The sequence below is a fragment of the Lacerta agilis genome, chromosome 11 (assembly GCF_009819535.1).
Source record: "Lacerta agilis isolate rLacAgi1 chromosome 11, rLacAgi1.pri, whole genome shotgun sequence".
Classification (NCBI taxonomy): Eukaryota; Metazoa; Chordata; class Lepidosauria; order Squamata; family Lacertidae; genus Lacerta; species Lacerta agilis.
This window is the reverse complement of record NC_046322.1, coordinates 45605575-45621056: the sequence shown is the minus strand read 5'-3', so window position 1 is coordinate 45621056 and position 15482 is coordinate 45605575. Positions and strand designations below refer to the sequence as shown.

The 15482-nt window shown below is 40.5% G+C and overlaps 1 protein-coding gene across 2 annotated transcripts in view; it reads right to left on the bottom strand.

The window, feature by feature from the left end:
* Positions 1-390: 390 nt before the first annotated feature.
* Positions 391-15482, bottom strand: part of SRFBP1 (serum response factor binding protein 1) — a 44461-nt gene continuing 29369 nt past the window's right edge. Inside the window, exons 4-8 of one of the 2 annotated variants that reach the window (XM_033163985.1) lie at positions 10055-10126; positions 4662-4743; positions 2326-3058; positions 1619-1656; positions 391-579 (exon numbers count right to left, since the gene is read on the bottom strand). In XM_033163985.1, the coding sequence (XP_033019876.1) occupies positions 401-579; positions 1619-1656; positions 2326-3058; positions 4662-4743; positions 10055-10126 (1104 nt within the window). In that variant the 3' untranslated portion in view covers positions 391-400. The remainder of the gene's footprint in view (positions 580-1618; positions 1657-2325; positions 3059-4661; positions 4744-10054; positions 10127-15482) is intronic. The other variant, XM_033163986.1, reaches the window with a different exon arrangement.

Sequence of the window (15482 nt, the reverse complement as noted above, 5' to 3'; positions counted from 1 at the left end):
CACATGGACAACGCAGCAAGCCTCCTTTTCCCTGCTCTGGAAGCTAAGACCCGAACCAATAGATTCAAGTTGCAAGAAAAGGATTCCACTGAATCTAAGGCCTGGATACAGAGGTGCATCTTCACCAATTGTCGATACCCATGATCTTTCATGCAAGTTCCCATTAAGAAGTTAAAAACATGGCAAATGGAGCTATTCCCGACAAACGTAGAATAGTTTCTATAGAAAAAAGCCTCTTGTGACGAATGACTTCAAAAATCAACAATTTATTTTATCTATTAGACTTATGTTGGAAATATATAAATGAAAATGTCTTTATACAGCTGTGTCAACAAGTTGTCAACAGATGTGATAAAAAGGGAGGAAAAGAAAAGAGTCCTTAAGAAGAAATAACACCCCCTTAGTCTTCAAATTTAATTTTTTTCCCTTGGAATGCTGTAATTTGAGATACTTGCTCTCGACGTTTCCTGCTCGCTTCCCAGGAAGGATGAAGTGGCTGTTCCAATTGTTCTTTCTTGATACCTTGCTTCATACTCAAACCTTTGGACATCTGTTTGTGTGGACGGTTTCTTTCAAAACCTGCACAAGAATTCATAGAATATTGAGAGCATTGACAATTCACACACCATAGAGGTATACAGCTTCTAGTTGGTGCCTCAGAGATAAGAAGCTGGATCCTGATTTGCTCTTCTGCGAACAGATAGGATATTTCCCACCTAGGATGCAGTAGACTTCTCAATATACAAAGAGGGTGAAGCTGTAATTTTCTCCCATTTCCCTGTGTAGCCCCCAGCACCACCTCCAATGGTGTTTCAGAATGTCTCCCAACCCTCCTGAGCAGCATTTGAGGGGGCACCTGGGAAAAGATGAGTGGAGATTGCTACCTTATCCTATGTGCTTTAGGGATTATTTATTACATATTTATGATGCAACACTCCTGGTTACATTTACACATTAAACAGAAGCCACGGACATTCTTTTAATTATCTTATGGAAAGCTTCCAGGCATGACAATGCAAAGTGGAACTTCATGTAGTTTTGGAGTACAAGCAAAACTTCAAAATATAGTACAGAGATATGTGGTTTTCAAAAGTAATTTCTTCTGATTGTATATAAAACAGTACTGAATTATGCGACACTGATAAACTCTTGGGCTATCAGAGGCCCAAACTGGCCCTGGGGTGGGGCATGGAGAACTTGCAGACATCTGAAGCTTTAGGGAAGCTTTTAATGTCTGAAGAATTATTGTATTTTAATATTTTGTTGAAAGCCACCCAGAGTGGCTGGGGAAGCCGAAGTGCTTTCTTTCCCTGATGGAATGATCTTCTTAGTGCAACACTGAATTCCTCCCGAAATTTGAATACAATATGAAGAGGATACTCCTGTGCCTTATAAACCCCTTTGGAAAATATAAAAAACAAGGATAGCACATTGTTCCAAACTTCAGTAAAATCATAGTGATTGCTTGACCTGGAGTAGGGCCAGTACAAGTGCAATGCTTTAAAAAAAAATCAATACAATTAAATGCATTTGAAAAACTACTGCTATAATTTAAATACAAAATGAGATTTGGTACTGATGCTGCATAAATACAAGTAGCAACATCAATTTGACTTACCTTTTGCTTTACTTCTGGGAAGGTGGTCTTTTACAGTTCTAGAACAGAAAAAGTGATATTTTTAGAAGTCAAGACATTATTGATTGCAACAAACATGATATCTGTGAAACCTAAAGCACATAAATAGACCTGAGAATTATCTATATCTGGGGCGGGAACCTCTGGCCATGGGCCAAATATGGCCAGCCAGGCCTCCTCATTTGTCCCACAAGGCAACTTTCTCCAAACCACACCCACCTACTCCACATCTGACATCGTATGTGACATGAGGTGGAGGGCAGGCAAGCTTTCCTTGAAGAAAACTGCATTGAACCCCTTTGTCCATATGCTGATGAGTGAGAGTTCATTCCTGCATGGGGACTTCTCTGTCCCAACCTCTGCAGGCCCACTTTATTCACTGGGCATCATTTTTACATTAGCTGATTGACAAGCAGTGATCCTGCCCACTTGTCAGTTGGTCTACGGAGTTGAGGAAGATAAGAATCTCACACAATTGGGCCAGTAAGGCTCAGTTTCCATGACTTCCTTAAACCTATTGAATCTGACAATGGTAGCTCTTCTAGGGAAAGCCAATACGAGAATTGACTCAACAGAGAAGACTAGTCAGAAAACATGCAAAGACTTCTCAAAGCGTGTAAAGCCACTTGAAGGGTGAAAACATTTGTCCAAAAAGGTTGCAAACTAGATTGAGGGTTTTGATGGCTTACCTTTTCACTGATTTGGACTTATTTGTGTCTGACAGTGAAGAGTAAAACATGGATTCTAGCTTCATTGTTTTTGAGCTTTGATTTTTGCCTTTTGTGTCTGTGTCCTGGGCCGTGTCAGACTGCGAGCCCTTTTGGAGCTGGATACATTTGCCTTTCTGGTCTGTAGGTATTGAAATATCAGCTGCTCCCTTCTTTTTCTTCGTTCTCTTTACTTTGCCAATGAAGAAGTCATCATCGCTATCATTTTCATCAGAGCCAGAAGACTGATTACAGAATCTTTCTTCAGTGCTGTCATCAAAGTATTCCTTCTCCATTCCAGCTTCCTCACTTGTCACTCTATCAGATGCATCAAGTTCTGTTCTACTCAGGAGGTCATCCAAACATTTTGTAACTTCGGAATATACTGACTTTTCTGCTTGAGCCTGAGGAGCTAATTTATGATGCTCTGCGGCCTGCACTGTAACATCATCCAACACACACATTTCCTCACCGTCTGCCATTTTCAGCTTCTCTCTCACACAAATTTGTTCTTTTCCCATGTCAGAGCCTGGCTTCTCTTTCACCTTTATTTTGTCTTGGTTTCCAGCTTGTTTAATTGTTTTGTTATGTAGACTGCTACTGGAATGCTGGGTTAGCTCAGATTGTTTGGTAAGTTGTTCTTCCGATTTGTGTTCTTCTGAAGAAATGGGCCCTGCTGGCTTATGTCTCGCATCTTTGAAGGCTTTTACAGCAGCTAAAAAAAAGCATTTAAAAAATAATAATAATGCAGCATAAATGGTAAAAATACAAACACAGAAATGATAAAAGGGGTTCTAAAGTAAACTCATTTCATTGTGGAGGGTGCTGGAGTGGGGCCCCGTAGTGCAGTGGTAGAAAAAATATATATATTTTTCTGTGGCACCTCACATGAAGAGGGTATCTGGTAGCAGGAAGATAATAATAATAATAATAATAATAATAATAATAATAATAATAATAATAATAATAATTTATACCCCGTACATCTGGCTGGGTTTCCCTAGCCACTCTGGGCGGCTCCCAACATAACGTTAAAAACACAATGCAGCATTAAACATTAAAAATTCCCTAAACAGGGCTGCCTTCAGATGTCTTCTAAAAGTCAGATAGTTGTTTATTTCCTTGACATCTGATGGGAGGACGTTCCACTGGGCAGGCACCACTACCAAGAAGGCCCTCTGCCTGGTTCCCTGTAACCTCACTTCTTGCAGGGAGGGAACCGCCAGAAGGCCCTCGGAGCTGGACCTCAGTGTCCAGGCTGAACGATGGGCGTAGAGAATACATGGTCCAGACAGGATCTGTGTTAGGGAAGGCAGTTTTCTAGAGGAATGTTTACATCAAGTATAAGGCATCCAACACCTTTGGCAATTGTACCCAAAGTCATACCTGCTACTAAGCCTGGATCTAGACACATCGAAGAAGTGTTTCAGTTTAAAGCATTGTAAAGGAGTGTTTGGACTTTTTATTCAGTGGCTCCATGGGATGGCCCCAAGTCTCTCATTAAATTCAATGGGACTTTCTCTTGGCAAGTACAGTATATTCTGGCGTATAAGACTACTTTTTAATCCAGGAAAATCTTCTCAAAAGTCGGGGGTCGTCTTATACGCCGGGTGGAAAATCTGTGGTTGAGTATATCTCAAACTCTATATTTTAACTGGAAAAGTTGGGGGTCGTCTTATACGCCCAGTCGTCTTATACGCCGCAATATACGGTAGATGGCAACAAGATGAAAAGGTAAGTTACCAAGAAAAATTGGCTGCAAAAGTAGACACACTTAGTCACAGGTCCTATTGAGCATAGTGAGATTACTTTCAAGTACACACAGACTTAAGCAGTTCATCAGGGTCTCATTCTCAAAGCCTTTAAATAAAAACTGAACTGCACATGTCTTGCTTTAACAGTATGTATTCATTGTTCTACCAGAACCCCCTGAATCATTGTTTAATTTCACTAGTTTAGCAACTATGGAAATAGCAAGAGTGGTAATTATGATTCAGCGCAACCCCTCAACTTGTTGGTGGTATGAGTAACAAGACATAGGTGCAATAGTGCACATGGTTGTAGAATAGCCCTGTAAATCTAAGACACACCCAGAAACATTTGGCTTAGGAGCGTGCTAGGCATCTGTAGATGCACTGCTTTTGAGATCTCTCTCCCCCATTATTTCAGGTACACAGAATACAATACATTTAGCTTACTAGACTACTGCAAATGCTCAGTTTGAGAAGGTCATCAATGCCTAGACACACTGCAGCTTAAGACAATGATAATGATGATAAAAAGTTGTACATGCTCCAGCTGGGCAAGTTTTGGCTTACCTTTAATATTGGCAATTTTTGTCTTCAGCAGTGGGTGCGTTGTCAGTCTAGCAATGGCTCTTTCTCTTACTGTAGAATTAGGCTATATTAGAAAAAGGGCGAAACATCTTGTTGAGTGGCAAAACAAAAAGGAGAAAAAGAAAACCAACCCTATCAAGATTAAATCTGCATATCCTGTAATAAGGGGCTTGAAAGGTTACCAATGGCAGTGGTATAATAATAATAATAATAATAATAATAATAATAATTTATTTATACCCCAGCCACTCTGGGCGGCTTCCAACAGAACACTAACATTTGAAGATCAAATACTATTATCTTCAGAGACTCAGGAAGAGCTGGAATCTGTATTTCTAAAAATGTACCGTATTTTCCGGCGTATAAGACAACCCCCAACTTTTCCAGTTAAATATAGAGTTTGAGATATACTCAACCGCAGATTCTCCACCCGGCGTATAAGACGACCCCCGACTTTTGAGAAGATTTTCCTGGATTAAAAAGTAGTCTTATACGCCAGAATATACGGTATCTAACTTTCTTTTGCCAACCTGCAGGACTAGGAAACACTTTCACGTGACCAAAGAGCAGTCATAGCTTCTGTGTGAGTACCGAATACCTTTAGCTCATGCACGAATGGAAAACACTAAAATCTTTCATTTTACAACAAATTCAATTTCCTCCCATTTAAAGTTACAGTTGAGAGGGAAAGGGTCACTAAACATACAATGTGGCGCCCACATTTTTATAGCTTACTAGTATTTTTCTGCACATAAAACCCTGGCAAAAGATGGTAGCAGTTGTATTTTCCCGTAAGAATGCCCATGACACTATGCCAAAAAAATTGGCCCAAGTTTTTCAAAGCATCCAAGGTATGCAGATCATAGTACATATATGCTGCAATCCTAAATCCTATGGAACTCAGTAAGATGTCCTTCTGATGAGCAGATACAGGATTGCATGCATAGATAAATCGAGTTAAAAGCTGGTGCCCTGTATTTTTGCTGAGAAGTACATTCCACCAAGTTGATTGGGGTTTATTCCAAAGTCAGTACAGTAGAACCTCTACTTATGACCACCGCTACTTGGGCCCGATCCAAGTTGTGACCACGGCAAGCCTGGAAGTAAATACCGGGTTTGCAGTGATTTGTGCAGAAGCGGCTGCTGCTGTCTACACATGCGCAAAAGCCTGCCGCCGCCGAATGCGCCTGCGCACAACGGTGCTTCCAACCAGCGACCGGGATCGACTTACGGACGGACCTTCAGAACTGATTACGTCCCTAAGTAGAGGTTCCACTGTATGTATAGGTTGCATTAATTTTTCACTTCTCCAGCTTAGCTTAAATTTTTTTTAAAAAGTCAGCTGCATAGTGGATAACAATTATCCTAGGCTCGCTTATTCATAGATGTTAAAATGCCAAACAAAACAAAAATATTTTAAAGTCTTTCCCACAGTGACTGTATGAAGTGCATGCCTTGCATCAGTAAGAGACTCAACAATGAGGCAGGATTTTGGACTAGTGTATGAGACAAAATTCGTAAGACGTTGATTTAGGAACTGAACTCACTTCCTCTGCAGTCAGGAGCGGAGGGGACCCTTCATTTCTCAGGATTCTCAGGGTCTCAGCATTGCATTGCCATTGCAAAGCTCCATTAAACAGCTTATTTGTAGCAGCTGTTCTGTATGGTGGCCACAGAAAACCCCATTAAATGGATTGTTCTCATTGAAATTTCCCTCAGGCTCCTGGTGGTGAAGAAATAATCTATGCGATGGGGAATGCCATTTGGCAGTCTATAGTACACATGGAAACTATCCATTATGCTTTTGCGCAGTGTTTAGGGGTAGACCAACAGGAAAAAATACACTGTTGGGCACCAGGACTGGATATTAACTCTTGAAACCATTTTTGAGCTAGTTCATTTCCATTCAAAAGCCAAAATCACCGGGCAGACAGTGTACCTTTGGCACCGAGGAGACGTTAAGCTAGACAACAAATTCTTAAGGCTGTGAAAATATTTAAGAACATAGTTCAAACGTACAAATCTTTTGAAGACCACAAGGCTGAATCATCTGCATTACAGGAACGGAGTTAGTCACAGGGAGACAAATCTTACACCTTCATGAAACATTCCCACATCGCCAATGTTCTTAAGAGTAACCACAACCATTTGTGTTTGAAGTTAGCATCTGTTTGCCATGGAAATTTATCAGGAAACAGTGGTTTTTAAACACCCACAGTCAATTCCATTTCAGACAGAATCGGGGGACTGTTCAGGCTCTATAAAGGTTATTCCTAGGATATCTTATCTTGTGCCTTACGAAGAAACATTAAACTTGCTTCTTACTACATTTGTGTCAAGGGAACTCAGAGCAGCCTTTTAATCTACTAGAAAAGCCTCACTGAGCAGAGTGAATTGACAAGGTGGGTTTGAATTCACAAAAGATAATGCCATATGGGCGTTTAAGGGGCTACAACAGTCTGGGGCTAGATTGTTTTTTTGCAGCAAGAGATTAACAGGGCTACCCCACTGCAGTAATTTGGGATATCTTAGTATAAGGTCTGGCCCTTGAAGATGTGCAGATCACAAAAGCAACGATACCTGCTCACCACATGTATCTTTTGACTTTAGGATGTGACGCATATTGACAGAATTCCAAACACTCACTTCCTACAAAGTACACATTAAGTATAAGATGTCACCAACAAATACCAAGACTTATTTAGCTAAAAAATGACAGCAGAGATTTCACAGAAGTTTGTTTCTTCTTGGCTTAAGGACTGCACACAGAACTGATTTTTAAATAAAGCAAAGAATGTTAAAAATCCAAGTAAGTAATTATGTGTTCTGTTATTAATGTCGTAACAAATGCCAGCATCTTCTGTCAAGCAACATAAATGTATAATTAGCATGAAGGAAACATAACATTTTCAAAGTGAATGGCCTTGAGCCAGCAGAGAAACATCATGATTTTGATTCCAAAACTTCTGAATCAATAAATTTCAAGTGGCTGTAATGCACACTGCATGAAAGCAATGGGCTTTCTCATGCATTCATTGCTTAAGTATTTTTTTTAATATTATTTTTGAAGTGCATAAATGGCTCACAAAAAACACAGTAACAGTATTACCAATAAAATACTATCCAATCATTAGCCATAATAGCTTGCCAAAGTTATACTGAGTCCCAAATAACTGTCAATCTATTGGTGCATATATATTGGGGAAAGACCTGTTTTCACCCATCTAAAAATAAATAAATACAAAAACAGTGGTGGTCAAGGCAGAGTGTTCCACATCTGGACCAAGTAAACTCTTGCCTTTACACTTTTGATGATGGAGAAAGGGTCTCCTTATAAGATCACCGCAATGGAGGGTGGGGGAAATTAGGTCTAGTCCGTGGGCTGGAGTCTCCTCTCCTCTCCACTAGGTGCCGTGTCTGACAGGTGGGTGGAGCCATCCACCTGTCAGTCATCTGTGACATCAGGTATAGTACAGGTGGGTGTGACTTAGCTGAAACGACCTCACGACCCAAACAGAGAAGCCTGGCCTGCTTAATAAGGACTGTGGGCCACAGGTTCCCCATTACTGAGGGGCACAGGAGAGAAACTCTCCCTTCATGTACTTCTCTAAAGCAGATTCCCTACCCCACAAATATCTGACGTAATGAACAGCACTAGCACAATGGGGTTCCCCCTCTCCCCCAGGACAGGCCCTAAACCATCCTGAAATCTGCTCCGAGGGGTTGAGGGAACTCCCAGAAAAGATTTAGGGGGCACATGGGGGAGGAGAGTGCAGAACATTGTGGCCAACTTTGTGCTAGGTTGACCACAATCTGCTGTTCCACTTAAACATACTCTATTCTACGTTCTAATTCTTCATCTTCCCCAAGCGTTGAAAATAATATCTGCTTCCTTTTAATGTATGTATACTAGTTAAAACGTGGTGGCCAAAACGAAATGCACTGAGCAGCACCGAAAGGAGAAATGCCATTGCTTCCTGTACCTTGTATTAATAAATTGGTTTTTCCTTTTAAAACATCAACCAACGACAACAAAAAGAGATCACAACAAACCCTAAACTACCATATTGGTGAATTGTATGCATGTTGTGGTTTTTCTAGAAGCAGAAATTCCGCCAAAGAAACTCACATTACATGCTTAAATTATATTACACAGAGTAAGCAAATCTGCCTACATCGGCTCATTCTGCTTTGGCAAAGTCTGAAAGGAAAGCTAGAGCATTGGTAGAAATCTGAGAACTCCCCCCTTTCAAAGACAGCTGTAAGCTGGACACTGGCAGGCACAAGAAATTTGGCTCTTTCCAACTATATCCATTAACTAACAAGATGGATCTCAATAATAAATAAATTGCTCCATCCTGTGATAAGATATCCTTGCTATTAAGTTATTCATTGACCGTAGGAAATATACAATTTTTAAAACAAATGCTGACCATTTCAAGCAATGACAAACCTACAACACAAAAATTTTCATTGCAAATGGTGAACTTGCAGCCGAATCCATTTTTTCCTGGAAAAAACAATCCCAGAAAAAATAAATGAGCAAGGTAAGGTCCAATGTCGCACCAGCTAACATGATGGGACTTCTTCTCCAAAGGAAGAAATTGGATTTCCCCCCAAGCCTCTGCAGCAGATTTTAGGGACATATGAAGGGCTTCAGGGAGAACAGAAGTCCATTGTGCAAGTGTCTGACGGGGTTGAATGTCACCCAATGTAAAATCTGCAAAATGAATCTCAAAACGCCAGCCAGCAACTTTTGCCCTCTTTCTTGGATAGACAACTGTACCTAAAACCTATGTAATCAACTGCACCAGAGATGAGATTTGAAATAAAATTTATTTTGGCATCCGCAGAGATAATGCTAGTTTATAAATAAAATAGGACAATGCAGATCAGCTGTAAGGTCCTTACAAAAACATCTAGAGTCAAATCCCCAGCTCACCTCCCACCTCAAAAGCAAAAGTGTTGACAATCTAAATAGACTCCTGTAGTCTATTTAGATTGTCAACACTTTTGCTTTTGAGGTGGGAGGTGAGCTCCATGAGATATGTATGGAGTTTTTTTTTTCTTCTACTTGCAGTGCACCGAAAAAAACGAAGGACAGAGACATTTGTAATTGAGAGCAGAAATCTCATCAAGGCATCCATCATGACCAAATCAGGCATCTGCACATGCCTTTGTTGTTGAAAAGTCAGAACGTTAGAAAAGTGCTCTGAAGGATCTACAATGACATACACCATCAGCACCAACATGACATTAAACCCTGTGACAAACCTTTGGGGTGGCTGTAAATATATTTGCTCTGGTCGAAAGTGGGTTCTTTCCCGCAATCATGTTTACATGATGATTTAACACAAACGTACAAAGAATCCTACCTTTTTGCAAACAACCTCAAAATTAATTTCTCTTTCGAGTGCTAATTTGGTAACGTGGTCAAGCTTTATCTCCTGTGGGGGGAAAAAGAGAGAGAGAGAAAGAGTTAGCTAAAGTCTTCCATTCCCCCTGTTTAGCAAAACAGGATTAAAATCTAATTTAGATTAAAATCTAACTGGAAATGCAGCTCATCCCTCTTGAAAAATAAGAGATATCTATGTTAATGGTGTGTTATTTTTTATAGACTTGTTGTAATTTCTATTATACCAAAAATCTGGAAGGCATTACAGATGTCTCTGGCCTCCTTCTTGTTTCTGCTTTGATATTTCATATCTGTTTTCTGTGATGGTTTTGTTTTATGCTCGATTTTGTAAGTTAATAAAATAAAACAAATCTACCACATACACACAAGTTGACCTATAACACAGCCCTTCTAGAATAACGCCAGCTGCATAGTGCAGTAAACAATGTCCACAAATTTCAACCACTCGGCATTTACAGTTCTCCACCTGTACAGTTTTATTTCAGAGCACGTTGGCAACAATAGCCTTATTTTGTTGCAATTCCCTTTTTTGGGGGGCGGTGATATGTAAATGGCTACACTAGGTAGAAATACAATGTACAGTTATGAGGTAGAGTTACAATACAGAGTAACAGCAGCTGGTTTAACAGGTAGTATGCATGCTTATTTAGGAAATACAGTGGAACCTTGATTCTCAAATGCCTTGGTACTCTTAACATTTCGGCTCCCGCACGCCAAAAACCTGGAAGTAAGGGTTCTGGTTTCTGAACTTTTTCCAGCAGCCGAACATCCGATGCGGCTGTCGGCTATTGTTTCTGGGGAGCCGGCACCAATTGGAAGCAGCGCCTTGGTTTTTGAACGTTTCGGAAGTCGAATGGACTTCCGGAACGGAATACATTCGAGAACCAAGGTACCACTGGATATGAAATTCAAAATTACGAATCTGCATTTGAATCGTCTAGATTTAGAAAAAAAACAATCCACGCAGCTTCCACTTTGGGTCAACCTGGAAATGTAAATGATTTATAATGGATATAGAGCATTGCATTCTTTAGTGATGTTCTGTATAATGCTGGGGTGCCAACCTGAATAAAATATGGGGGAGGCAGGTAAGCCCCACCCCGCATAATCAATCACATGATACAGTGCACACACACCATTTGAATGGGAATGCCCATCAACTTTGTGGGGGTCCGCTTCCCCCAAAATATTTCATTATGGGGGTCAAAGCCCCCACAGCCCCTGGGAGTTGGCTCCTATGGTACCCTGGTGTACTTCTGTATTTTGGCAACTCCATTCAAGATGCAATTCAAGTAATGGATTGAGCAGAGGCTTGAACATGCAGTTCACAGAGTATCCTTATGCAGTTTCATTTAAAATGTTCTTAAGTGAGGGAATTGTTAAGATATATGGAAAGTCACTAAAGTAAATTAGAAATGAAAGCAGTGGAGAGAACGGGGAAAGTCCCCCTAATTATATTGAAATAAGATTACAATTAAACTAATGAAGTATTGGTGTGTTCCGGTGTAGGTGTTAGGTATGTATGTAGGTATGTATCTTCTTTCTTTTATTTTTGTTTTTCTTTTGTGTTGTATTTGTTGTTTTTTATGATGTGTTGTATTTGTTTATTTTAATTGTGGAAAACCAATAAATTTTTGTTAAAAAAATAAAAAAAATGTTCTTAATTCTTCCAAAATATGCTTACAATAAGGAGAATGGCTTAGGCTAATTCAGTTTGTTGGACTTTCGTTCCAGTATTCTATTTTAAAACTTGTTGTTTATTGTCTGGTTGTTGGTAAGAAATGCAAGTAACACATCACATCTGGAATTGCACATTTAAAATAGCAAGGGGATTTCTCCCCCCCCCCTTTTGGTCATAGCAAGGTGATGAAAGTTCCAGCCGTCTGATAGCTACTGTGGTCAAATTCACACCAGGTTTTGCAGATGGGAAAGTCATTTGAAGTTTTGGTGCCAATTGGGGAAAAACATCCTCATGCCTTCGGAGGGAAAACACACACACCCCGCTTTACAATAAACTTCACCCACAAGGAGTTCCAACACCAACACCTCTTCCACCTAACCTAAAGGAAGAATAATCAAAACAAAATAAAAAATAAAAAAATTCCTTCTAGTAGAATCTGAAGAAGTGTGCATGCACACGAAAGCTCATACCAAGAACAAACTTAGTTGGTCTCTAGGTGCTACTGGAAGGAATTTTTTAATTTTTTAAGTTGTTTTTACTATGGCAGACCAACACGGCTACCTACCTGTAACTGGAAGAATAATTAGTTAAGACTAATTTGAACTTGATACCTACTACAGTCGTACCCTGGATCTCGAACGACTTGCGAGTCAAATGTTTTGGGTCCTGAACGCCACAAACCCGGAAGTGATTGTTCTGGCTTGCGTTCTTTGGAACCCGAACGTCTGTTGCAAACTTCCGGAACAGATTCCATTCGACTTCTAAGGTACGACTGTATCTCCAGGTTCATATTTAAGGCCAACACTGAATCAACAAAGAAGCATTGACCGTGCATCTTGGGTGATGGCACAGAAATAGTGTGTAACTGATAAAGTTGGGCAGTGGACCTGGCCTAAAATCACAACTCAAACAGAGCTGGCTGAGCCAAGTCACAATCTCTCTGGTTACGTTTCCAAGCTTCTCTGTAAAATGAGAATGGCCAGCTTAGACAAGTTGTGACAGAATGGATAAGGCAAGGCTGGACCCTTTGTAGCTGGTGGGCTAGATCCAGGGTTCCCCCATGCCCAGAAGGGATGGCCATCTGCCCATCCCCTAACATCACAATCTATCCTTTGTGGCTGGAATTCAAGGAGCACCCAACCAATCCATACACTCAGTGTCGATCAGCTGATTGCAGCGGACCTCAAGCCTTGTTTTCAACAGGGGCAGCTGCGATACTAAGTTATCCATCGGGAACTCTACAATACAGCCATCCTAGCCAGGTAAAATTCAGTACCTTACAGCTGACTGGCAATGACTTCAAGCCTCACTTTTGGCAGGGGCTAGCTATGCTACGGAGTTCTTGACAGGCTGATTGGAAGCCTTGTGAAGTGCACCTTAAGACTACTGACTGCTCCTTGGCAGTTGTGTCACTACCTGTCCCGCAAATGATGTCACAAAGGACATTAAGTACAGGGCGGGGGGGGGGGGTTGGGGAAAACTACCGCACAGACCAAATGGGGCCCATGCTGAGCCTAGTTAGGGCTGCCGGGCAGAGTTTTCCCACTCCTATGGTAAGGAATGCAACCCTATGGGCCCAGGGAAATCTTAGTCTACAGGTGTAAAGAAAAGAAACCCACAAATATCTTTACACACAAAGTAGACGGATGTAGGCAGGCTGCTAAAACACTTTGCTCTGTTGACAAGAGCTGTTATTTACCAAAGTTTCATAAAATATAAAATAGTCTAAAATTACATAAAATTTAAGATGAAATTCAATCTTGAAGAAAACTCATGCACTGGTATTTTTACCGATAACAATGGCATTATTTCAATGTACTAAATTGACACAAATTTATCTCCTGCTGCATGTATGTGTGTCCCCAAAAGCTTCTTTTGGAGATTATATATATATGTGTGTATATATATATATATACTGTTTTAACTCCTTTTAGTGTTTTGTTTTTTTAGATTTTAAATGGCTTTAAATGATTGTACCCCTCTCTCCTTCTACGAGTGTAATAAAGTGTGGTTGTTACAACTGTAATAAAGTGTTGTTGTTGTTGTATTTGGGGAAAGTAACAATGAAATCAGTGAGACATGATTCGGACTTCATAAGTACAAAAGTGTTGGTACAGTTAACTTTTCAAATGCAATGACATGTTCCTAAACTTATTTTCATGATTTTAAAAGGCTTCCAAGACAAAATGGAAGCAATGACTTCAGCTTAAAGTTTAAACTGGAAACTATGATATGAGCATTTTAGACAGTGTAACTAGAGGAACGGTTTCAGCCCCATGGTTGCCATTCAAGTCAGTAGTCACATATGGGAAATATAATTAACCGTCTTTCCTCTAGGATGAAAACATTCGTTTGCAAGACCGTAATTTTGTGGTGATTTAAAAAGCAGTAGCTCTCCAACTGCTCTTTGCCAGCTACTGCAGAAAGTATTTTGGTTATCGATGCTACAAAAACCAAGTTGGACAAAAGGAAAAAGCTGGGTCATAACATCATTCAGTGGGGCAATCACAAAAACCAAAATTGCAATGTTTGAACATTCCATTTCCTTAGCAATTCTTCAGTTATGTATGTCAGCATTCGCTTGGGATAGTATCCTTTAATTTTTACTTGAAATGTGTTCCACATCATCTTCCCCAAAGTCAAAATCAAATTTCAATTATAAGAAATATTAAGCTTTCCTAGTTTTGATATGTGGGCATGTACTTAGGTAGTTATTATCATCATAAGCAGTTTTCTCTTTAATTTTCAAATACAGTCATACCTTGGATCCTGAACACCTTGGTACTCAGACGTTTTGGCTCCCGAACACTGCAAACCCGGAAGTGAGTGTTCCGGTTTGCAAACATTCTTTGGAACCCGAACGTCCAACAGGGCTTCCATGACTTCTGATTGGCTGCAAGAGCTTCCTGCAGCCAATCAAAAGCCGCACTTTGGTTTCTGAACATTTTAGAAGTCGAACGGACTTCCAGAATGGGCTGTAAATGTAATAAAACAGTGCATAAAGGAGAATGGGCATCATCACAACAAACTGTGACCAACTGTTTTTGGACTACAATTTCCATCATCCCTAACCAGTGGTCCAGCTAGCTTGGGATGATGGGATTTGTAGTCCAACAAATACCAGGAGACCCAAGTTTGGAAGACTCTGCTCAAAAATAAGAAGTCCCAAATGCTGCAACCTTTCTTCATAGGGGAGTTGCTCCACCCCCTTGATCATTTTGACTGTCCCTTTCTGAACCCTTTCCAACCCTACTACAGTCTTATCTTGGAAATCGAACAGAATCCATTCCAGAAGTCTGTTCAACTTCCAAAATATTCAAGAAACCAAAGCACGGCTTCTGGTTGGCTGCAGAAAGCTCCTGCAGCAAATCGGAAGCCGTGGAGGACCCGTCGGACATTCAGCTTCCAAAGAAACGTTCTAAAACTGAAACACTCACTTCCAGGTTTCGATCATTCGGGAGCCAAAACGTTCGGCAACTAAGCCGTTCGAGATCCAAGGTACGACTGTATATCCTTTTTGAGGTGACTCAAACTGTACACCATATTCCAAATGCAGTCAAATCATAGATTTGTATAGATAGCTGCATTACGATCCTTCCCAATTCCTTTCCTAAAGAACCCAAGCATGGAAGTTGTCTCTCGGCCCCCCCCCCCCACAGCTGCCACACCCTGGAACAACATCTTTACTGAGCTATCTACTACTACC